At 47.4% G+C, this 25108-nt stretch overlaps 1 protein-coding gene across 1 annotated transcript in view; it reads left to right on the top strand.

Moving 5' to 3' along the window:
• Window positions 1-2541, top strand: part of COG3 (component of oligomeric golgi complex 3) — a gene marked incomplete at its 5' end in the record, with an annotated part of 14019 nt that extends 11478 nt beyond the window's left edge. Inside the window, 3 exons of the mRNA XM_009582402.1 lie at window positions 130-257; window positions 1211-1309; window positions 2512-2541. Of these exons, the coding sequence (XP_009580697.1) occupies window positions 130-257; window positions 1211-1309; window positions 2512-2541 (257 nt within the window). The remainder of the gene's footprint in view (window positions 1-129; window positions 258-1210; window positions 1310-2511) is intronic.
• Window positions 2542-25108: the final 22567 nt, after the last annotated feature.

Raw genomic sequence — 25108 nt, forward strand, 5'->3', positions numbered from 1 at the left:
TCTTTCCCTTTCACTCAACCCTGTGGTTATGATCAGCCCCAGTAAAGTGGAGGTTATATTCTGGAGTGTAGATTTCAACTAGCAGAATGCCATTTTAGCCTATTAAAGCATGTTTTCTTTTACTTTCAGCAAAGATCAACGATCTGGTCTCTTCCACTTATAAGACAATAAAAACAAAGCTGCCATCAACATTACGAAGCATGTCATTATACTTGTCCAATAAAGATACAGAATTAATTTTGTTTAAACCAGTTAGGGTGAGTATTGCTAGACGTACTTCAGCATGTTTTCCTTTAGGTGTTGGGCCTTGTTTTAGTTAGACTTTAAATACGTTTTGTGGGATCATTCACCTTATATTTTTGTGTGTGTATGGTTATATGTACAATATAGCTATATAAATGTATGTATGCATATATTTATAAATGTATATATACAGACATGCATACATACACATATCTGTAAAGTTATTCTAGGCTACCAGTTCAGCCAGTAAACACGTGACAAATACCATGCACATGTAATAGTGAACAGACTGTTACAGTCAATGCGGTGTCCCTGATCTGAGAAGCCTGTTGAAAAGACACATGAAATGGGGGTTGGGGAAAAAGGGAAAATCTAATAATATGTTTTATAATGATATGTTTAAGCTTAAAAAAAAAAACAAAACAACCCCAAAAAACCAAAACCAAACCCAAAAAACTGTCCAGCTCTCCATTGTACGCAGCCTACATAACACACGCACATTACAGGGAAGCAACTGGTTCTGTTCATTCTGCACATCTTCCAGTTGGCACCATACAAGCTACTATAAAGAAAATTAACACTGTCCCAGCCAAAACCAGTACAACTTGGTCAGTTATGCATGGGCAGAAGCACTGGAGGCAGAGAGGATGATACAGATTCAATGGGAGACCCCCTGTAAACCCACCCAAAAGAATCAAGCTTAAGTTTTAAGCTTCCAGGTTAAGTCTGTAGGACTCGGTGTTTCAGCTTAGCCCATCTTAGCTGAAGTTTTTATCTCACAGCCAACATGGGTTCCTTGTGGCTGTTTTGGGGCTTGTTTTAAAAGAAAAGCACTTAAAGCTCGACTGCTTCTCCCTACATGGTCCTCTTCAGTAGCTATTCCATGTACATTGTGCTTATTCTGGTTCATGTTTGAGATGGGTGTTGTGTTTTTTAATACTGAGTTTTTTCTTCTTTCCTTTAAAAGAATAATATTCAGCAAATGTTCCAGAAACTCCATGCTTTGTTAAAGGAAGAATTTAGTAATGAAGATCTCCAGATCATAGCTTGCCCTTCAATGGAACAGGTATATATTGAGGCTCCCTGTTTTATCTGTTGCTCTCGCATGTGACTGGCTTTTTTTAAACATTAATTTTTCATTTTTAGTATTTTCAGTGTTCAGAATCCTTATTTATTTATTATCCCTCTTAGTCCTGGATGGTTAAACTCAGGGCTTCATCTGAATTCTAGGCTCTCAGCTAAAAGGGGGTTTTGTTTGGTTTTTCTATGAATATCCAATAGAGTTGTTAAACTGAAGGTGGTGATTGATGTTGCTGGGGATTGAGTTGTACAACATCATGGCAGAGTCTTGCCATTTCTGGGCATTGTCTTTTCAGAAAGATACCAAAGCTCTTTTAAAAAAGCCTTTGTGTGTGAAGGCAGTCTTGCTTTTGACAAATACAACAAGCAGCAACTTTTACATTTAGGAAGCATGAGAAAGAATTACAAGGGTTCATTTGAAGTAAATTGCATTGAGAAAATGTGCAGATGTTTATGGAAATGTAACCCTACATGATTGGGGTTAAGAATTCTGTGTATTAGGATGCTCTGACAGAAGCCAGGCGGGTTTTTAAAAATCTCGCTTTGACCTGAGTGGTCCAGGGAATGTGGATAGAATTGTGATTATCCCAGGATGCCAATATTTCAACAGATAATCTAGTTTACGGATTAGAGGACATTACCTGCAGTGAATGTGGCCATAGGGATGTGTGATAATTATCCTGGAGCACAGAATGGGAGTGATGCACTGGAAGGAGGTGGGGTTATCCTAGAGGAGATGGCTTCCTCTAACTGTTGGACAATCCCTAGAATCTGTTAATCCTTAGGATCACTTGTCCTACAAACTGAAGTATATGGGAAACCATATTGTAATCTGTGGGAAACAAGTATTGCGAAGGATCCCAAATGTGTTTCACATATCTAAGATTAATGTTAACATTTTTTGCCAGTGCGCATATTTTTGGAATTCCTTGACAGCGCATGAAGTCATCTTAGAAACTTTGACACTGACTGCTGAAATGACTAGTCAACATGGTCAACAATTGTATTTTAAAAAGCCTGTGGGTAGACATTTGACTGGAAATTTTGGCCAGTTGTTTTGTAGCTGTCTTCTGATTCGTCTAAGACTCTATGTGCTTCCTAGGAATCCTGTTTAAAGGTTAAAATATAAGACATCAGTTCTGAAACTTAGCTGCTCTGTCTAATGTAGGCTTTCCTTTCATCTTTCAGGTGAACTTACTTTTATCGATGTCCAAGTAGCCGAACAGTGAGGCTGCTTGAAATAAGCTTCAGCTGAATGCCAGGCAGTGAAGGGAATGCGAAGACATTTGCTTGAAGTAAACGAAGGATCCCACTGTGCAGTCCAGTCTGCATCAAAACTATCCAGCCTTAACCCTGTTTTAGGAAAAAAAGAAAAAAAAACGATTTTATTGATTTGTTAAAGGTCTTCCTGTTCATTGGCTTGAGAAGGGGAGGGAAGAAGACAAAACAAAAAACCCTTTGCTGATATGGAAGCTCAGTTACTGCCTTATCCAGATGTTTTCAAAGTTGAAATCCTGGTTTTTTTCATGTAAAAGCCTTTCTTGCTTTCCTTTAATAAGCTGATGTATGCAGTGAAAAGCCGCACTTTCAAAGACACGCTGGAAATAAAGCGCAGGTAATCAAACGGGAACAGTAATAGGTATTTGCAAGGCTTGGAGATAAGCACTTTGGTATGACAATTTGACTTAAACAGGCATGCTCCAATTTTTCCTTGAATCCCCCGAAAATCCTGGTAATCCACCACGTGCTTAAATATAATTCAGAGGTTCTTAGTTGGGAAAACTTTATTTCCCGCATGTGAAGCATTTCTTGAAACACTGGATGTGCTGTTTTTCTTATACTGTTGTGATTGGGAGCTGTGAGGTCTGACCTGAAGTTTCATGCTCTAACCTTACTCCATGTAAACAATCTCAGTTCCTTGGGATTTGCAATGGAAAACTGTGCGATACAAGTTCTGTTCTTTCTGAGGGAACTGCATGTTTTCAGATGCTTTACTGCAAAGTTTAGCATTGAGATTTTCAGGTACTTAGGCTTAGGTTAGAGTTGTTTTTTGGCCTTACCCAAGATCAAATGGTGGTGTGCATTGTTTAAAGTGGGGTCTGGGATTGGCACTTGTACAGCCTTTGTGCGCTGGAGTAAGTACTAATATAACGGTGTGTGGGGATGCCAGAAATTGAATGTGCATACCTGTCAAATCAGCATTGTAAAGAGGGGATAGGTACTCGGTAACTGGTAAACAATGCATGGTGTTCAGTATGAGTGAATTGGGCATTGTTTCGGAAAGCTGAACACTAAACACTTGGCCATTAATGGAATGAAACACTACGAGCAGCTTTAGGGTGTCTCAGTGTGTAAGTCTTTATTGTGCAGCACTGCAAAGAAAAATGTGGTGACTTACATGGCAGATTTTTAACTTATTTATAAAACCTGTTCTGTAGTTTTAAATATGTAGAAATTTCCATGCACATTAGTGGTGTTTTGATTTAGTAATTTTCCTGTTATAAATCACATGGCTGGAGACTAAGGTGGTAGGATTTAAAGCTACCACGAGAAGTGTTGCAGCATTGGTGCTGAGGTACATAAACGGTACTCACTTACATGACTCCTTAAAAATTAACTAAAGGAACTAACAAGGAAGAAAACTTGCCCTTTCTTTTTACTTATGTAGAAATACAGGCTGTAAAATAACGTCCAGCGCATTGTAATATATGTATATTTGTTTTTTATGAAGTTTTACAGAAGGACTGCATGGTCGCTGTACAGAGTTATGACTGACTTAATACAGACATTGTACAGAAAAGATGTGAAGGGTAAACTGTTGCAGTAGTCACTCTTGTGCTTGGGATCTTTTTCTCTCAGAGTACCCAGACAGCTCTAGGACAGCTGGCTGAAAGATTAGAAGAGCAATGAGTTTATACAGCCTGTTTGCTAAACGAACATTTGTTTAAACATGTACAGTTTCAGATGTTTACGTTTACAAATAGTGTAAATACTTTCAAAAGATTAATTTAAGATGCTTTATATTATCTGACTAGAAACTTGCTGTTTTTAATTTTTTTAAATAAAAATGTTGCCTCCTATTTTGGTCCAAGAGTAAAGCTTTATTCTGTAATCTGAGGCTTGTCTGTCAAGATAACTGTAATACAGAGACAATAAACATCCTGTAAGCACAGGCAGTGCATCGCTGAGAAGTGTTCTTTTTTAGCAGTAAGACTTTATTTGGCACAGATGTATACCTGAGTGCTGAATGTACAGCTAATTGTTAAAGCAATGCCTCTTTATGGTTATAATAAAAGTAAATTTGAGCAGTAAGGAAATTGACTTTAATTGGCACAGATGTATACCTGAGTGCTGAATGTACAGCTAATTGTTAAAGTAATGCCTCTTTATGGTTATAATAAAAGTAAATTTGTATTTTCTTTACTGACAAATGATCTTGTGTGACTAAATGGTCTCTTTGCTTGCAATTTTGTTAGGGGGAAGAAACCACAACTGTAATACAAGAACATATTTTAACCAGTTGGCTTTTACTAAGAGAAAACTTGGGAGCTGGTGGCAGGAGTATTTGTATTTGTATTTGAATTTTGATTTGAGAAGTATTTGTATTTGATAGCTGTTCTTGTTGCCTGATTACTCACGGGCTCATCTACCCATGGTTTCTCACTACCACATACTGTTCTTCTGGCCCTTGGTATTGTAGAAACACATCATCCAGAGGCTTGTGGTTTGTCCCCTGTAATGTCAGCGTTAAAGCTTCCCTTCACCCTCCGGTTTTGACAATGTCATGTGAATGAACTAACCTAAGGAAAAACGCTCCTTTCTTGTGGAATTCAGCTTCTATCTGACTGGTATGGGGCAGCGATGTGTGACCATTGCTTCCTAGACTTGGAGCCTCCTAAAGACGTTTGGCCCTTTGGATTGTGTCTCATAAATGAAGTGAATGCCAAAGCAGCTGGCCAGGCATTTGTGCGTCTTTTTGTACAAAAATGATGCCTGCAGCACAGCTTATGCTGTGCCGGGTGTTTTCCAAGCAAAACCAATAGTCCCTTCCTCAAACTGGGCATGCTTGGTGTTGACAAAGTGATGTGGGTAGGAAAAGCAGAAAAAGCCAGTGCTGCTGAAGCAAGTGGTGGTGACTGCAGGTAGATCCAGCCCTGTGTCCACAAATGCTGCTTTCTCCTACCCTCATGCATTTTTATCCTCACTGAACACTAAAACCAAGCCAACACTATGGAGCAAATCAGATCCTTGATATAAAGACCTCTGAATAGAATTTAAAAAAAGAAACAGTTGGCCCCTTTCAGTGGTGGCCAACCATGCCACTAAGCCATGGGACTTACCATCTACCACCAACTGGAGCCCTGCCGCCCAAGAGACCCCTCATCTTCCCTCTCTTGGATTACCCCTGGTCCCTGTACCCAAGCTGCTGTTTGTCATCCCCTCTCCAACCAGCGGGCTCGTCAGTCACACTTGGTACAATAAGTTCCCAGAGTCCAGTTCATCAGCTGTAGGGAAGAAGCCATCTCCTTCAAAGTGCTGCACATTTGGTGTGTAACCCCACTGGTCATACGACGATCCATCAAGTGCTTTCAAATGAAACGAGCTTGGTGTTACAAGGACTTGATGTACAGGAAGATATGCATTGTGAGCTTGAAAAAAGGAGCTTTATTTTCATCACAAAGTGACTGTTATCACCTTGACGAAGGAAAAGTTGATCTGAAATGCTGATGTAACTGCTTGCTGCGATTCTTAATATCTTCATTTCAGTATTTCATGCAGATAAAAGGTGATGAAACACAAGGAGTGATATCACTGGGAGAGGGGTTGCCAAAAGCATTGCAATGTTGTCTGTATTTTGGACAGCAGGCTCCTGAGCTGAATCTTTTTAGACTGAAGGAAGAGCTCCTCTTCGCTTTCTGGCTGCTTAAGTAGGTGACTTGTCTCTGGGTCTTTCAACTGCAAAGAGAGCCCATGCAAAGCGAAGAGTGTTAACGCTGAACCCTCTGAAGGGAGGCTGAGTGGGAGAGCGTCCCTTGTAACCCAGCCTTTCACACTTACCCATGTAGTGTGTCCAGGGTGCTCTTTCCCCCCATGCCCATGGAGCACACTAACCCTACGGCTCCCCTTTGGAGGTGACCCTCTTCCAGCGCACGTACAAGGGGAATGAGGAGCTAGACTAATGGCTCTAGCATCCTTTGTGGGAGTGGGCTGCCCAGAAGTAGTGGGGCAAGGAAGGTGACTTCCTTACCTAATGTAGCAATGGGTCCTGAGAAGAAGTCTGAATTTGGGGGATGGAAAAGCAGGTGCCAGTGCTTTATGGTTCTGCACACTGACCTTGGGTTGTTGCCACCTTTCTGAATAGCTACCCCAGATGTCTGTTTCCATTAGCAATACATCTATGGCTACGTATAGACTATTGCTATGAGGGCTGTCAACATTTGGTTTGTGCCTGCACCAGGGAAGACAACTTGAATCCTTCACCCTGAGGACACAGTCCCCAACCAAGCATGAGCTCCTGGTGACGGGTGACCTGCGTTTCAGAGCTGACCGGTTGTGTTTGCACCCAGCGGAGGACAGGGATGCACACCAGTAGGCTGGCACAGTCACACTGGCACTGAGCAGGGCTGAGCCCTGGCCAAAACAGCATTTCCACCTCCAGGGAAGGGTCAGAGGTGGGAAACCTGAGTGACAACAAATACCAAAGGATTTTGGTGCTCCCCTCCCCAGATGCTTGTTTCATGTTAACTAAAATGCTGTTTAGATAAAATCAGGAGCTTTGTGTTTGTATTGACATTTAATATAAATGTTTTGAAAAGAAATAGTGTTTCAGAATGAATTTGTGAGACCTGCTGTTCTTGCCCTTTAGCGGCAGCATTTCAATCTTATCTAAATGCTTTCCTGAAAGGGAATTTCATTAAGATTCACAAAGGCAGGAAATTTTCTTTTGAATGAAACGGTGATTTTCCCACCTGAAAATTTGTGAGCAGTCCCCTGCAGCAGCCCCAAGCTTATCTCCGCTGGGCGCTTTCCCTGCTGCTGCTGCTGCTGCTGCTCTCCGAGCAGCGGGTAGGCAGGGGCCGGCCGGGCAGGGCTGCCGCAGCAAGCGCTCACCTTGAGCCGGGACCCCACGTTGAAACGGATGCGATCGCTGCCGCTGGCGAATGATAAGTCAATTTGATCCTGAGCCAGGATTTTAATGGTGATGTGACCGTTCAGCTTCATGGTGATGGACTGGAAGGGAGGGCTGTGAGTGTGGTGGCTGAAGTCATGCCACTTCCAGCGCTTCTGGCTGGCCCCTGCCCGGTCCAAGCAGATCCCAGTGCAGGGGTCCAGGGCGGCCCTGGGGACAAACGCAAAGCTGGATGAATGCAGAGCAAACAACTCCCTAGTCCCAAATGCCATCTTTTGTCTGCAGTTGGACCAAACTTCTTCTTATGGTGGTTCAAGAGTCATTTCTGGGACCTGATGCACCATGTTGAGGATTGTGTTTTCTCATAGTTTTTGTCTTACGGTACAAGCACGCTACAGAAATTGGCTGGGCCCTGGGAGAGCGATGAGCCCCCGAAGGGCAGAGAAAATCCTCGGGCAGAGCGTGGGTTCGGTGTGAGTATGTGCGTCCCCCTCTTCATATTGCACATCTTCTGAAAGTCCCTGGACTTGGTAATTTCTTTTGCTCTGGCAACCTTTATGCTAAAAACAGGTCCTCCGTGTGTACGTGTGTTGTCGTGTGTGTAGCTGGGTGTGGGAAATGGCCTTGCCAAACTACAAAAGAGAGAGAAATGCAGCATGTGTGGGAAAACAGTCCATATTTATGGCGTACAGATAAGAATCATAGAATCATTTAGGTTGGAAAAGACCTTTAAGATCATCAAGTCCAACCGTTAACCTAGCACTGCCAAGTCCACCACTAGACCATGTCCCTAAGCACCACATCTACACGTCTTTTAAATACCTCCAGGGATGGTGGCTCAACCACTTCCCTGGGCAGCCTGTTCCAATGCTTGACAGCCCTTTCGGTGAAGAAATTTTTTCCTAATACCCAATCTAAACCTCCCATGGCACAACTTGAGGCCGTTTCCTCTTGTCCTATCGCTTGTTACTTGGGAGAAGAGACCAACCCCCACCTCGCTACAACCTCCTTTCAGGTAGTTGTAGAGCACGATGAGGTCTGCCCTCAGCCTCCTCTTCTCCAGGCTAAACAGCCCCGGTTCCCTCAGCCGTTCCTCATAAGACTTGTGCTCCAGGCCCTTCACCAGAGTCGATACTCCCCATCCCATGGCAGCCTGGGTAGGTGGCTCTGGGTACTGGAGCATCCCCCCAGCCGTGGCATGCAGGGAGTTTTTATCATTCACAGCATGTGTTATGTTGAGTTTTTCCTGCCTAAGTGTGAAGAAGTTGATTTTCACCAGTCTGCGAGAGCGGCTCAGCCTCCCCCAGCATTACCTCGTGCTGCAGCTGTCGATACTCCCCATCCCATGGCAGCCTGGGTAGGTGGCTCTGGGTACTGGAGCATCCCCCCAGCCGTGGCATGCAGGGAGTTTTTATCATTCACAGCATGTGTTATGTTGAGTTTTTCCTGCCTAAGTGTGAAGAAGTTGATTTTCACCAGTCTGCGAGAGCGGCTCAGCCTCCCCCAGCATTACCTCGTGCTGCAGCTCAGAAAAAGCAGCAAAAAAAAAAACCCAGGAAAAAAAATCTAACTTTGCAGCTGTGATGCGCTACAGCCCCAGCCACAGACAAGCCTGAACCAGTCCATGTGTGGGACAGACGGCCTGCCCATGGGCTGTTGGTTTTCTGTTTTCCTCTCATCAAAGCTATCATATTCTTTTTATAAATATCAGAGTGATCACTTAGCATTGCCCTTAATTTATGGCTGCTGGGAGAGGCTGGGAGGGTTGTAGCAGCCTGCTCCAGCTCGGCAGCAAGCTGGCGTGTGGCTAATGCCGATGGGGAGTGTGTGGTCCAGCGGGGCCAGGAGAGCCCCACGGCGGGGTCAGCGATGGTTTAGTGCTGCTGGGGGTCGCCTCGGTGCCGGGCTGTGAAAACCTGGCTGCTGCATGATGGATGAAAGACCGGCATGTCTGCAGGCGAACGGTAGGACTGCAGGAGTCTGATGGAAGTGTTATAGCAAAAGCTATTTAAAATGATTTGTAATAGCCAATTAGACATTTAAGATGTCCATTAATTAGTCTCAACACAGGGAGGACTTGTAAAATTGTGACGGGATCTACTGATTCCCCCAGTTCCTAGCTTTCTGAATGGAAGCTTTGGAGACTAGGGGTGGGGTATCAAAAATTAGTATTTGATGGCTCGAACGCCAGCATTTTTTACTAAAGCCATCGGTCACCTCATATTACAACTTCGACTGCAAGAAATTGATCACCTACATCATTCTTTAATGAGGAACGCTCGCTGGATATGAGAAATAAACCAGAAACAACGTTGACCTCAAGTTAACCGACTCCAGCTATTGCGGCTTCCCCTCGTGCGCAGATAAGCTGCCCATGCTTTTCCACCTGGGGCTCCATGAGAAGCTGGTAAAGAAGCTGTGCCCTCATCCTTGTGCTGTAATGAGGCCAAGCCACCACCATGGCCGTGTGGCCAACCTTGGCCAAGATCAATCCTCATGCTAGGGTCTCCAGACAGATGTCACTGGCAATTGAGACAGGGAGATCCCCAAGTGCCCTCATGCCCTGCACGCTGCCTGCGCCTCGCACCTTGGTGCACAACAGGAGAAACCACTTCTCTGGTGGGCTGCAGCACAGCCCTCTCTCCTTTTTATGCACTTCCACATAGAAAAAAATAAAACTGGAACAAAAAATGAAGATGCTTTCAGCATGCCTTAAAGCCCTAGGGTGCCACCAGGGCAGGTGCCAAGCTGGCATCACCTCTGGCTTGCACTTACCAGAGGTGGCCGTCAGGGTGGAAGCAGACCGCATGGCCGCGGCTCCCGAAGGCAGCCCTGATCCCTGGATACCTGCTGTCCTCCAGGATGCAATAGGTGAACAGGGCTTCCTCGGTGAATGTGATGAGAATGGCCACATTGCCCGATGGGTAGCTGAGAAACAGTTAAGGAAAGATGAGCCCATAGAAAGCCCACAGAAAGCATGCTTTGAAAGAAAACCACCGTGGGACAGTGTCCGGGGTGAAAATAACCCATGCCTCCACCGCCCTTCAGGCAGCCAACACCAAGGCAACCGGTTCTGTAGACTGCATTTCCTTGCAAGAGCGGCACGAGTTGCGTAGCCGGCCCAAGAGGCTGAGGAGGGTTACCCCAAGGGAGGAGGGTCATGGTGACCCACCTTGAGGCAGGGCGTTCCCACGGCTGGCCCCCCCCCCTTTGCTGGTGGATACTAAACCTGACCACTTCCATCTGGGAACAGGAGAAAAAACATCTGTCCATCAGGATAACATCGTTTTACGGGCTCAGGAGAACGGCAGTGCTGCAGGAGCAAAACCGAGGAGGTGAGAGGCAGGCGGGGGGCTGGGGATGCCTGCCTGGACACGGGGGACGGGGATGCTCTGCCCCAGGCCTCCCTCTCCCCGCACCGGTACCAACCCCAGAGCACCGGCAAGCCAGACCGTCACACTCCGCGCTCTCTACCTCGCCTTGGCTTTTTTGTTTGTTTGCTTACTTTTTAATTAAAGACTTTTAAATAACTGAGGAAAACTCATCCTTCACTTCTGCATTTTCACATTTCATGTACAAAGCTCAGCTCTTCCTATTTTATGTTATTAGCTGCTCTCTGATGACAAAATTTGCCAAGAGCCCTCTTTCCATCAGACACACAAGTAATTTATCCTGCAACGTACTGACAAGCGAAATAGAAATATTTCTTTGCTAAGGGCTTAGCTCCTGGCATTACAAGGGAGCTGGGTTTAATGCTTTCTAATAGGAATAAGCAGCATTACTGCCTGCTTCTCTGGGAAGAACGGAGAGCAGCTTGGAGAGGAGGGGGAGCAGGGAGACCTTGCTGTTCCCTTTTAACATCATCGTTAAAAGCAGCAGCTAATTGTCACGTGCAGAAAGGGGCCGTGCTCGGGTTTTGTCTGTCGCGGGGACCCGAGGGACCCCTCCGCAGCAGCTCCCAGGTGGAGGCGTTTCGTATACGTGAAGCGGCTGACTCCAGCCATAACTGTGGCACTAATTTATCACCTGAAGATGCGCATTTTGGCTCTGCAGAATAGCTAAGAATTACTTCCTGGTTATAAGGGATGGAGGGGAACAAAAAAGCAACAAACTGACGATCTTGTTCCTGCTTTCATTTTTCAGGCTTTTTATGAGGCTAAAAAGACAGACGGTCCCAGGCAGGAGGATTTGCTACCCCTATATTTCAAGAGGGGAGAGCAGTATAATGCACTTCTATGTCGAAAATAAAAAAGCCAACAAAATCACTGATTGTGTGATAAATCACAGGTAATTTTCTTGCATGCCTGCAGAAACTGCAATGCTTTCTGGTTTGGGAAGACAGAGGGGAGGCAGGGGAGGGAAGAGAAGAGCTGTGCTGTGGGGGGCTGAGCTGGCGGTGGGTCCCATCCAGCCCCCAGATGATGGGGCAGGCTCCCAATCTCTGCTTGCCCTGCCGGGGTCACTGGGGCTGGGATGATGGGCTCTGAGGAGCTGCTTCTCATGGCAGCTGGGGTGGAGGGGACACCCCAGTGGCCTTTGCCAGTGGGGGCCACGGTAACCACTCGCCTCCGGCCAGGGTGCCAGGACCCTTGGGCAGCTCCCATCCTGCTGCCGAGGCACTGCTGAGCCACTGCCAGGTTTTGTGCAGCCCTCCATAACCTTTTTTTTGGTCGGGTCTCTGTGATTTATGAGCCACATGAGCTTGTGCTGGAACATCTCAGGGATCCCTTTCCTTAGGTGGGGACAGAGACAGTGCAATGTACTTTTGCCATTCTCACAAAAATCAGCTCCTTCACCCATAATTGTCTTCCTTTTGGTTGCATCCAGCCTGGTTTCCCAGGGAGAGCTGCCATGTGAGGCCCCTGCCGCTTGCTGGACACAGCGCTGAGGTCCCTGCTAATGAATTCAAAGCTGCCTGGACCCTGCAAAGCTTTTCCCTGTGCTGTTGAATTGTTGGACTGAGGCTTGGCCTGGGACCAGGAGCACTTCCCCAAGCGATTCCTAGCTGAGGAGCCTGGATCCATCCTTGCTAGGCAGTTTGGATAGAGCAGTCTGGTTTGGAGGTTGAGAGAGATGAATGGCATGGAACTGAGTAGAGCAGGGTCTGAGGCTTCAGTGCAGGTGGGGATCACTGACTGGTGGTGGTCAGCCTTCAAGCTGCATAGGATGCTCCATAAGTAAAACCCTTTACACACAGTTACCATCCCAGTAAAACCCCAGGGACGCCAGACTCAGCTTTCCACCTCAGCCGTGATTAAGTCCACCTTCGAACAGCCACAAGTTGGTATGTCCCACCAACTCAGTGCACCCACTGATGATCATTTTAATGTTTTGCTGAATCAGAATCTTCTCCTTATCTCGTAGGAGATATCTAAATATGGTTGACTGGACTCTCAGGGGGTATGAGCAGACCTAACACTATACAGCTCTCCACAACCCCTGCCTGAAGAGCAACAAGAAGAGATCCAACAGGCTATTCCTACCTTTAAGTGCTCTGCAACAAAATCCCTGTCCAGCTCCAGTAGGTCTTCTGGAGGTGCTGATGTCGGTTGGTGCTTTTTGAAAGGGGCAGTCTTTGGTCTGACAGTGTATTCATTTTGTTTTGAGAGTCTGAATGAGATTCTGGTCCCTGAAAAAATTTTAGAAGGTTGCTGTTGAAGAAAAGGTGATGCATCTTTGTTTCTCCAAACCTTGTGTCATGGATTATTTAGAAAGGAGGGGGATGGAGAGAAGGACTGAGGAGTTATTGTGTCTTTTGCTTTGTTTGAGGAGAAATAAGTGGAAAGGGAAAATCTAACCTAACTAGGATGGGGTAGGTTCTGTGATGCTGCAGGATGGCGTTTCTAAGAGATGTAAGGGACCTCCTTGCTTAAAACAATGAAATGTCCAGCCCATGAGCATCTGAGAATTAATTATAGCGAAGGATGGACTAATGAACTAGCAAGTCTCTCCTGTACCATCTCCTACTCCTTTCAGCCAGAGGATATATGGCCTGGAGATGACAGGCCTTGTAGGCAGGGAATTAGCAGACCTGTGTTTTAAGAAACTATGAAGGTTCCTGGCCACTGGTAATTAGGATTATGGCACCTTTTACCACACAAAGGGCTGCAGTGTCTGCTTCTTCTCTGGGTGTGCTGAAGCTACCATGTGCTTCTGGCTCCAGGTCAAGCCCAGCAATGTCAGCAACTCACTAACAAAGGTACTTACAGGAGACAAATCTCAGATACTGTTGAAATATTTCCCTGTAGCTCTCAAAGCCTCCTTCATCCAACCTAAGATCAAAAAAAAACCAAAGGGAAGTTAAAAATAAGATCTAATTGTTGGCTAATGACACTACCCACATAATCTAAGGGAAAAAAAAAAGTATCATGGGATGTTATATCAGGATTCACCTGAAGAAATGCAGACATCTGCATATGAGATTGTCACCATAGATGGCTTTTATAGCCAAAGAAGAGAAATTGGAGATCCGTCTCATTACAAGTCTGATGAATCATGCAGTAGAAACGCCTGTTTCCCTGCCCTTCGGCCAAGGGGAGCTGCTGGTGACGGGGGAAGGCATGGGTATGGGCTTGCAGAAGAGAGGTGAGTCCCAACCCTCAGGATGTCCTGCCCACACACCTCATCACACGTGTGGCTGGACGCCCTGCCTCGCTCCACCTGCGTGTCGTGCCCCCTGACTGTCACTCCGGTCTCTCAGGGCGAAACTCATCTTGCGTGGCTGTTGGGACCAAGCACTGTATGCCACATACACTGCTGGCCACTGCAGAGCCAGGAGACAGACCCTACCCAAAAGGCTCAAACCAGGTCCTACCTGGAGACCTGAGTAGCACTCAAATCTTGTACTGCCCCTCTCTACCCGAGGGAAATTTTGGTGTGGGCTGTTGCTCCCATGAAGGTATGATGGCACTTACAAGTCAGACCCAAAGGACCGAAACAGTGGGAGAAAAGGGGAAACCGCAACGAAGGATGGATACCTCGAGTGATGCAGCCAGGTCTCTGCTCCCCTTGGCAAAGCCAACGTGCCCCAGCCATGGCCACCCATGGTATGCCCTGGGGAACAACATATTTCCAGGGAGCGAAACAGGAGCTAGACCCTTCGTGTGCTGCTTGGCAGCCTGGGAGGAGGTTGGAAAGTCACATCCATGTCCACCAAGGCTGCTGGGTGTGGGGATCAAAGCAGCTGCGGTGGGAAGTGTGCAGGAGCTGGGCAATGGGAGGGAGTCCCCAAATGGGGTCAGATGCCTTCAGGGTCTCTTGTGAGGGAACAGTTACCCAGGGTTTGGCGTGGGAAAACCTTTTGCCATCTGGGAAAGCATCTGGCCCCATCCCTCTTTCTAGGGAGCTTCCAAATCTGCGAGTGTCAAACCTTCAATGCAAATATTGGAGAGATGGATCAGCTGATGACTGCTGAGCCTTCAGCTCTAGTTGCTCCTCATCAAGCCCACCAGTGCTTTTCTAAGGGTCCTACAGTGAACATGAGCTGCGTGAGGACCCTCAGGCAAGTATTGCCTCGGCAGCACTGAACCGTCCTGGTCCAACATCAATGGCCCCATTCAGCGCTGTTGCCTGCTCAGCATGTCCTGCCCAGGGCAGGTGATGGATCTTTCCTGCCTGAGGATGCCTCAATGCTTGGTGGTGCATGTGGGCAGCAGTGTCACAACGCCACGAGCAGATTCCCACCAGTGAAACTTCCCAGGACCAGACTGAAGGGACCTGGTGATGGGGCTTCTCTCCTCCCACCAGGGCCTTGGGACAGTCTCCCTTGGTCCCTTACTGCTGCAGCAGTTTCTCCTTGATGCTGCTCCTCAGCTCAGCTTGGGAAGGGTCAGCATGGGGAGCGATGTCCTGCTCTTCCTCCGCTTCATCTTCACTCATCTGCTCTTGGATGACAGCATCAAACACTTCTTTGTATCTCCTGCAGCAAAAGAGCTGTGGGGTCCACTGCCTGTCAGGAGCGGTGGGGCTGGCATGGGGCACCTGGGTGCACCGGGGACCTCCTCACCCTCCAGCTCCTCCACCCATACCCCTCTCCCCTTCCTCTCTGCCGCTGCCATGGGCTGGTCGTCCTCCCTTTTACCAGGAAGAAACTTATGTTACGGGCATGCTCACATGGTACGGGTGGACTCACATTTTCCTGGGGTTGTTCCTTCAGATCCACCACTGTTGGGATTGGCTTTTCAGGAGCGCTGCAAAAGGTGCACTTCGCAGACTCTTTGGTCCAGGTGGTCTCCTCAGAGGACAAAGGAAATTCAGCATCAAACTCATTAATTTTTCAAAAAATTAAATTGGGCTTATGTCTAGGCTATTCCTGTAAAAGCAGCCAAACCACTGCATTTAGTGTGACAGCAGAACTCTTTTTTAGTACGTATATATATAATGTCAGGAAACACAGATTATATTTAATCGTCTGTGCTCCCAAATAAATGCAGTTGGCATGTTTATGCTTCCTTCCTAAGAGCTCAATAGAAAGTTATAGTTGTTTTTCATGTGAAAATGTGAACAACTTCTTAATTTGGCCTTCTTTTAACATCCTGTGAAGCACTGCGAAAGTGAAAAAAAAGAGTAAAAAAAAAGGCTTTAAGCCTTTTTAAAAAGCCCTTAAGCCTTTTTAAAAGGCTTAAAACTAAAACTTTTAAAACAAGTTTTAAAAAGCAGCTCCTGTCTCTTCTTTAAAAACAAAACCCTGAGAAACTACATTAAAAACCATGACACACTCAGTTTTTAAGGCAATCTTGATATGGAGAAACTTCAAGGAAAATGAGAACGTTTGCATTTTGGAAAGGAAAAGAACTTGTGTTTGCAAAGCGTTTGTGATGGAAGCATTCATGATTAGATCTCCTCCTTCCTGATAACTGCTCAAAAGCAGCTTAAGTCTGTTTTAGCTTTAAAGGCCTTTTTCCTCTCTGTAGTATTTATAGTAGTCGTCCCGATGCCTTCTACCATGAGCAGTCATGTCACCTAAAGCCACCCCATCTTGCCCCAGGTTGCCTTCTGGGTGGGTTTTCCTCCTCCATCAGCCAGCTGTGGGCCAGGGCTGGCCGGGCTGGCCAACAGCACAAACCCTGGTGCCACCAGGACTGATAAATGGCACCCCTACATTTTTGCAGCGTACTCTGGTTTTATTTGCATGCACGGTGAGTTTGTGCTGGTCCAGTCACTGCTGCTTATACAGAAGTTGTGCTCTGTCTACAATCCACATCTACCTTTCTGGTGGTGGTAAGAGTTACTATTTGTTACTCGTTCCTTCCAAAAACCTCTTACTGAAAGAGGAAGGCAAAGACCCTCTAGCTCTGACCAGAATGAAATGGAAAATTTGTAACAGCAACCGAAGGGACTGATTTCATACCCCCTGCCACTGCCCCAGGGCTGCGCAGACGTGCCCGCCAAGCTGGTGTGGTTCACCAGCAGTGGGCTGGCACTGGGCACACCACACAGCCATTCCAGCCCCAAACCTTACCCTTAAAGATGAGGGGTGAGGGCACAGCTGAACCCCTCAGCCTCGCCAGAGGAGCCCCAGGCACTTGCCAGTCCCCAGCTTCAGTCCCCGGAGCGGGCAGCGGCACGGCCATCAGCCAAAAGGCTGGGATGGAAATAGAGACTTCTGCCTTCGTGTTTAAGGTGGCTGAGCGCCTTTCCCACTCAGACGAGGAGGGGATTGCTGGCTGCAGTATCAGCAGGTCTGCTACTGGTTTTCTCTTGAATTTCTGTTTTGCTTTGTGGATCTGTGAAACCAGTGGGTTTTTTTCACGCGCATGCAAATTTTTTTGCCAGGAGACACGGGTCTTCCCACAGCTCAAGAGACACTTTCTGCCCAAGTCACTGACGCCTGCTCTTTTCTTTTCTCAGCAAATGGGTCCTGGTTTTCTGATGGTCAAGCTTAAGTCTCTTAAAGGGGAGAGACTCTGCTCTTTGGACCAATTTTTGCTCCGCTGTCGGAGAAGAGACACTATCTTCCTTTCTCCCTTTGCAGCTGCAGAAGCATCAAACCGCCTCCACAGAGCATTTTTCTGGAAGCTGCGTGCCTTTTCTGGAAGGAATCTCACCAGAGAGCTGGCAAATCCTGCGCTGCCTGGCTCTAAAGGCTGCAACAAGAAATCACTGAGGTTGGGGAGGAGAGGGAGACATGCTTGGTGTGACCCCACGGCTCCGAGGTGCACCACTGGACAGGGATGAGGAACCCTCCACCGAAACTGTTCACTTTCTCCTCTGAATTAATTTCACCCTCACCTCCAGTGCTGGAGCAATGCTCAACCTGACTCCTTTTGCCTACAAATAGCAGCGGCAACTCTCCAGCCTCTTCCCCCAAACAAGGATGCCCCCAGCAGAAAGAAGTGCTCCTCGTTGTCACCCCCCGGCACTGACCCCCCGCCGGGCACTGCTGTAAGGTGCTGCTCCCCCGCAAAAGAACACCACTGAAAAGGTGCTCATCATGGTAATTCCTGATTCCTCTCGCTAACTGGCCGGCTGGGTCTCACCTCGTCCGGGTGGAGGACAATCGCAGTCCTGTCATCCTCACATTCTCCTCCCATGGACAACGGCTCCTCATCTGATTCCAGCCTTGGACTCCTTTGGGCAAGCTCAACAGGCTCACACGTGGCTTTTTGCAAGGAAGAGTTGCCAGTTAGCTCCTATTCGTTCAAAGTGACATTTCACAACTTTGTGTGCAGAGATTTACTCAGAGAAAGGCTTTGCCATCCATTGCTTCCCCTCTACCTCCTCTCCTGGGGCCCCAGGACTTCTGCATGCCTCTTTGTGCCAGGACCCTGCTTCAACAGGAGAAAGGGCCACCATATATTCGTCTCCCTCTGGTCCTGTACAGTCTGGTGGAAGGGGCAGACACATATATCACAGCAAGCGGCATCACTCCCACATCTATTTGTGCAAGGGAAGAGGTAGATGTGCTGGTTAAGCACAATGCCATCCATTCCCAGAAACACCCAACTGATCTCCAGTGGTGTCCCAAGAACTTGGGTAACTGCATTTCTTCCCTCTGCTTGGGACCTGGCACTTCAAATTTGAGAGGCAAAGCTGTTAAATTAGCCTAAACATTGTCCCATGCTTTTGAAATATTCATAAATAATCTCAAAATAGCAGTGAGCAGGGAGAGGAGAAGTTTGCTGATGATATTCAGGGTGGTGGAGGCAAAGGGCTGACTGTGAAGAGTTGCAGAAAGACCCTTGTGGCACTGAATAAAAAGGTAATAAAATCACAGATGAAATCTGATGTAGATAAATGTAAAGTGATGCTCATGGGAAAAGACAATCCTAGCTTTACATACAAAATAATGGGCTCTAGCTGGCTCTTTCCACTTGGGAGCAAAATCTTCAGGTTATAATAGATAGCTCGATGCAAATGTCAGCTCAACACTCAGTAGCAATCAAAAAAGCAAACAGAAAGCTAGGAATTATTAAGAAAGGAAGAGAGAGCAAAACAGAGGAAATCATTATGCTGCTATATAAATCCATGGGTTCCCATCCCTTGAATACTATTGTGCAGTCCTGATTCACCAATCTCAAATATGATACAGAAGGAACAGAAAAGTTACAGAGGAAAGCAATTGAAGATGATCAAAGGCATAAAAGGGCCTCCATTGAGGGAATGACTGAATAGAATAAGACTTTTTATCTTGGAAGAAAAAATGACTGAAGAAGAAATATGACCGAGTCTTGTGATGGGAAGAGTGGCGTGACTGGGGAACAGCTGTTCACATAATTCAGTGCTCTTCAAAGGAAGAGAGTGATCATCAAAGAAACTATTAAGTGACAAGTTCAAAATAAACAAAAGAGATTTTTAGGGTACAGTGGATCTTTAAAGTTTGCGTTGGTTCAATAGGGTGTAAACTAATCGATGGAAGAGGAATCTATCAAGGGTTGTTAAATGCAGAGACGGTGTTTACAGTTCAGGAGGTTCCTGAGTCACAGACCACTAGGGGAATGGAGAGTGTTCTAGGAAGTGTAAACAAATGTTTGCTCTATTTTTGTATTGCTTCCTGAGCATCTGCTGGCTCTCGTCCAGGGCAGGATGCTGGGCCAGGCGCACTTTGGGGCTGATCCTTTCCAGTTGTCTTTATGTCCTGCATTTCACACCAGGCCACGTCTCCCACTAAGGCAAGGCAGCTTAAATGTGGCTAGAGGTGTCTGGTGCTGCTGCCTGTCACCGATTCCGATGCAGACGCCTCCATCACAGAGCTAGAGCTGCCTGGTGGCTTCCAGCCTGAACACACCAGGTGTGATTTTCAGCTTAAAAACCCTTCCACCAAGACCCACAGGCAGGTGCATCCCCTTTTCCTATAGCTCCCAAAGGGAAAGCCTCTGTAGGCCAACCACCCCAGAGCACGGACCCCTTCTCATGGGATACCCCCACTGTGGAAGACAAAGCAGTGACCTCTGTGGCTGTCAGTGGGAGTCCTGGAGCCGACCTCAGTGACCGAAGAAAAGCACCAAGCCACCTGAGTGCTGACTATCCCCTATGGGCACACTGACATATAGCAAATGGCACACACTGCAGAAACCGGGCTCACACCATCTCCTCCCATTGCCGTGTCTGGGACCTGAGGGAGCCTGTTCCTTCTCCTGCATAGACAAGTCTTCTCTGCAGGTCCTCAGCTGGAGGCCAAGTCGTTCTGAAACAGGGCTGATAACCAAGGGATGCGCCTCGTGCTCCATGCAGACCTCTAATGTGCATCTCACCATGCAGTGGAAACGTGAGCTGGTGGTGGCTGTGTCTCAGAACAAGGATGTCTTACGGCAGTCAGCTCACCTTCCCCCAGCCTGACCTGGATCATCTTGGGTTTTATCATTCCAAGGCACCACTGAAAGAGTGCGGATCCTGTTCTGCTTATGGTGCACGGTTATGAACGATGGGAGAGCAAAAAAAAGAAACTGTACAGCGGTGGCTTAAACGGTCAGTCCAAATCTGAGTGATTCACTCAGATTTTCTCCATGTAAATTAAAAACAAACTCTTGGATGCTCTGATGACATTATACATAAGTGCCTTTCTGGCTGAAAACTCACCACCTTAATGACAGGGACATTTGTGTCCCTCTGCACTCTTCCAAGATCACTTTAAAAGCCATGCCTTGGCTGTTTACCAGCTGATGGATACAAACTAGGAGCCTTGCTTTGCACCTCCTTTCCAGCTAGAAATGAAAATGAAGGATAGTGGCTATTACAAGGTAATCACACCCTGGGGGAAGTTCCTGAGCTCAAGTATCTCTGTTCCCCAGATCAGGGTAATCTCCTTGCGCTCGGCTAGCCATTGGCAAAGCTTGTCAAGCCAGACTGGCTTGCCACTCTCAGCGGTTAGGAGCCTGCCCTGTTTCTGGAGGCTGCTGTATCGCCTAAGCAGCCTCGTGTTGACATTGCATGCTCAATAACATGGAGGTAAGGCTTATTTTCGGAAAAACCTACCATTTTCACTTATAAAGCCTAATTTAAAGTAAATGTAAGGCCAAATTCTATTCTTATTGACACCTGTGCTATTTTGCAACAGCTCCGAAGGAGTAATGATGATATACGTTGAAACAGGAGTACAGTCAGACATTTGTCCAGTCGATTGATCTGCAGGAGAGGGAGCACAAAAAGCTCCATTACACACAGTGAAGCAAATAACCTGATAGTGACTGTTATGGGAAAAAAGTCCCCACCCACATTTCTTGCCCCTAGATTTCCATTAGGAAGGAGTCCCTGCTGTGTTTGGCTCTGTAGGATAGGGAGGAAGACAAGTGTCTTGAATGTAGAGTGTGAACTGCAAGTGGGCAAGAGCAGGAAACCCCAGTTCTTGGCTGCAACGTGGGGAAACCCGGTGGCTTCCTCTTCCTCTTCCTCTTCCTCTTCCTCTTCCTCTTCCTCTTCCTCTCTTGTTTTGGCTGCCTCTCTCACCCACTCCTCCTCCTCCTTGGGGCTCCCCATCCGTCACCGGCTGGGGGTCCTGCCGCCCCCGGGGTGCCCCCTGCACCTCAGGCAAGCCGATGAACGAGGGCAAACCCCAACCCGTTTCCCCGCACGTGGGCTGGCCCCCTCCCGCCGGTGCTGGAGGGAGTTTTTAGCCACAGACAAGCCCCACGGCCACACGACTTGTGCATGGGCTGCTGGTGCAGCGTCGCTGGTGCAGGCTCCTCACTGCTGCGATGGCCTTATTTTAATATATTTGCACCGAATAATACCTATTTCTTGTGAAGAAAGGTGGGTATTTCTGCACAGGGGAACTTGGCAGCTCTGAATACTGAGCAGCCGTTTCCTCAAAGCAGTAGGATTCAACCTGGTAATCAACCCTATTAGCATTAAAAGGAACTGTCTAAATGTCAAGCCAGGCTCAATAAATAAGCACTTACACATTTAGAAATGGCTTAGAAAGGGGAATTAAAAGTTTTGCTGCTAATTATGTTTCTTACTTTTCATTTTCTGTCAACTCTAGCTCTTCCATTCAAATGAGACAGTCATTTGCTGCCAAGATGAAGGAAATGAGATGGCCTGAAAGTTGAGGGTAGGCAAAGCTCTTCATGCATAATAAAGAGCTAACGGGGATGTCAGCCCCTCTCACAAGCCCCTGGAAGCACCCTAAGGTTGGGGTCAGCAGACCCTTCAGTCAGGGGCCCTCCAGCCTCCTGTTACAGCATGTCCCAGCTCCTCTGATACCTCCTTGATCCCACCAGAGTTAGGAAACACCACCAGGAGATGCTGCAGCTTTTTGTAGGCCACAGCTTCCTCTCTGACTGCAAAGTATCAGAGCGGTGATGGGGAGCCCCGAGAGCCCACGTGTGAATTGGACTTCTGAAAAATCACGTCATAGGATGATGTTTTATGGGCAGCAGCCTATATATTGTACTGCAGGACTTGGCCCTTGGCTCAGAGCCGGGGAAATCATCGCCATAGGAATATTATTTGGGTTGGATCCCTGCAGCAGCAGCGAGGAAGGTGGGTCTGGCCGTAAAAGGGCAAGGGAGGGGATCATGGGCTCCTTTGGTGAGCCAAAGGCATGCAGCTGCTCAGGAGGTGGGCAAGCAGAAGCAGGGAGCGCAGCTTGCTGGACGTCCATTTTATAAGCAGGTTCAGAAATCAGTGCCAGTTTTAACAACCAGCGTTACTCCTCCAGACCCAGCCACCTCCAGCGCTGCCTGAATGGAAACGGCTTGCCCACGTCTGGTGCTTTGATGCAGTAATGACATATAACTGATACTGATGGCAAAGGCTAATCCACTCTGCCCCATAATGTCCCCAGTCAATCATGCAATGTTCTGTTATTGGAAAAACTCATTTTTGCCCCTCCGATGGTAATCAGTGTATGCCCTGAAGCACAAGGCTTGATAGCCTGTGTAATTTGCAACCTAGCTAAGTGTAACTGCAGATGTTAATCCTATTTATACAAATGCCTGACAAGCAAAAGTAGGGATGGAGGGATGAGTTGCAGGGCGGGGGAGGGCATAGAGCCAGGTTTCCAGGAATTCTCATCCTGCAGATGTCAAGCTGCTGCATGCCAGTGATGGGAGACCGAGAGGTCTGGGGTGGGCAAAGGGAGGCAGCACAGGCAGCGGCTCTGCAGTTGTGCCCCTCCGCTTGCCTGGTATCTCTTCTGGGAGATACTGGAGTGGCTCCGGGCAGCCACTCTCTGCCTAACAATTGTGTGTCAAGCTTTTTGCGAAAATAAAAAACTAAAAAAAGAAAAAAAAAAAAAGAAGAAAAGAAAAGCAAGAATGTCTTCTTTCTGCCCTTTCCAGTTTTCTCCCCAGAATGAGCGCTTTTTATCCCAACCAGAAAGGAAGTGGTTTGCAGTCCTAGGTCTTTCTTTCACAGCCTGATTCCTCTGAGGACTGCAGATATCCAGACAGAAGAAGAAAAGAGGAGTTACTTTCTCTCGCACTATTTTGTCATCAAGCTTTCAATGAACAACCAGGAATGTTGTCTTGCTGAGCCTATCCCCTCTGCTCTCTGGAATCAGCCGCTCTTCACTTTGCTGTTTTCATTTTGCAGTTTTGCTAAATTTCTTCTCCTTTAAGTTTTGCTTCTGATTTATATCCACCTCCCCTTTCAATGTCTCTCCCTCTGTTCTCCATCTCCCCCCCCCGGCCTCTCTCTTAATCCCTATTCTTGTTTTCCTCTCTTCCCTGGGGTCTGTCCTTTTTAGTTTTTAATTCATACCCCCACAGCTATTGATATTTTTTCCCTCTCTAATCTCTTATTTCTTGCCCTCTTTCTCAGATTCCCAGTTTCCCTTCTTTCACCCCCTTTCCCAACTGCTTTTTCTCCAAACCAGAGGTTTTCCTTGCCTCCTGCAGTCTCTGACATCCCATGCCCACCCAGCTGAGATGTGGCAGAACCGAAACCCATTGAAATTGAGGAGGAAGACCATGGGAGGAAGAGGGCTGTGACCCTTCGGTTTAAGGCGGGTGCTCCCAGGCATCCACTTGGCCCTTTCCTAGACGCTAACTCTAGTATTCTGACAAAAATGCTCCCATTCACATTTCCCTCCTCATTTTTATCATGGCCTGGATGACTAGACAGGATCGCTTGTCCTCTATGGCTGCCTAACAGTGTTAATCTCTGATCCACAGCGGCAAAAGGAGGACTTCAAATGCTTCGGTTGTTCTTATGAACAAAATGATCTTCAGTTTAGCCTGGGATTTTCAAAGGACGGCAGATGGGCACCTAGAAAACTCAGATTTATCTCACAGTGGCTGTGGTTATTCCAAATATCACATTGTACCTTGCTCACACAGTCCTGCTTGGTTATTCTCCTCTCCATCCTCGGCCGCTGCCTCTTCCTCGGTTTCGGCTGGCCCCTTGTTCTCTCCGGCCTCGGGGTACACCTCGGTGTCCCTGGAGAGCACCTCCGCGGCTGGAGGGAAGAGCAGAATTTCCCGCAGCGTGAGGACACGGCGCCAAAACTGCTTCTGCACCATCGCAGCCTCCGAGGGGGGACCAGGCACCCCCCCTGCAGTCAGCCCGGGTGGGGGGTGGTGGGCCAGCTGAGCATGACCTGTCTCTGCAAATACCTTACCTGGGCCTTTTGAGAAGGGTGTCCCACAGGTCAGAAGACCTGTGCTGGCCGCACCGAGGCCCAAGGTTGTTCGTGTAAGTGAAGTGCCTGAATTAGGAGCCTAATATCGTCAACAGCAAGGAACAGGCACCTCCAGCAAGCGATTCGGAGGACTAGGCACCTAGCTCAGGGGGGATGAGACTGGGACACAGTTCTCTAGTTACCCACTCCTAAAAGGGCAGGAAAAAGCATTTCCTCACCTCATCAGGGTGCAATGACACCTAAACACATTAAATAACATATTCTGGGTGAACTGCACCCTGAAGTGGTGCTCAGTTTCTCTACTCGGCTGCTCAGTACTGAAAATACCCTCCTAATTGCCTGGTGCAGGACTAAACTGTGGGAGGAATGGTTATGTATTCAGAGAGGCATCAAATCTGCTCCCATCACAGGTGGGTACTCAAAACACACTTGCACTGGTGATGGGTACCAGTGCCTGCGATCGCTCACTCTGCCTGTTTCACCAAGGAGAGGAAGGAAGGGAGGTCACTGCGTTGTAACTGCAGGAAAGCCCCCATTTCTAGAAATTCATGTTTTCCGGTGAAATCTGGCCAAACATGCCTCTCAGGCCTCACAGAAGAGAAAGGTTTAATGCCAGCAACCCTGGGCTTTGCAGG

The sequence above is a fragment of the Fulmarus glacialis genome, unplaced genomic scaffold (assembly GCF_000690835.1).
Source record: "Fulmarus glacialis isolate BGI_N327 unplaced genomic scaffold, ASM69083v1 scaffold5610, whole genome shotgun sequence".
NCBI lineage: Eukaryota > Metazoa > Chordata > Aves > Procellariiformes > Procellariidae > Fulmarus > Fulmarus glacialis.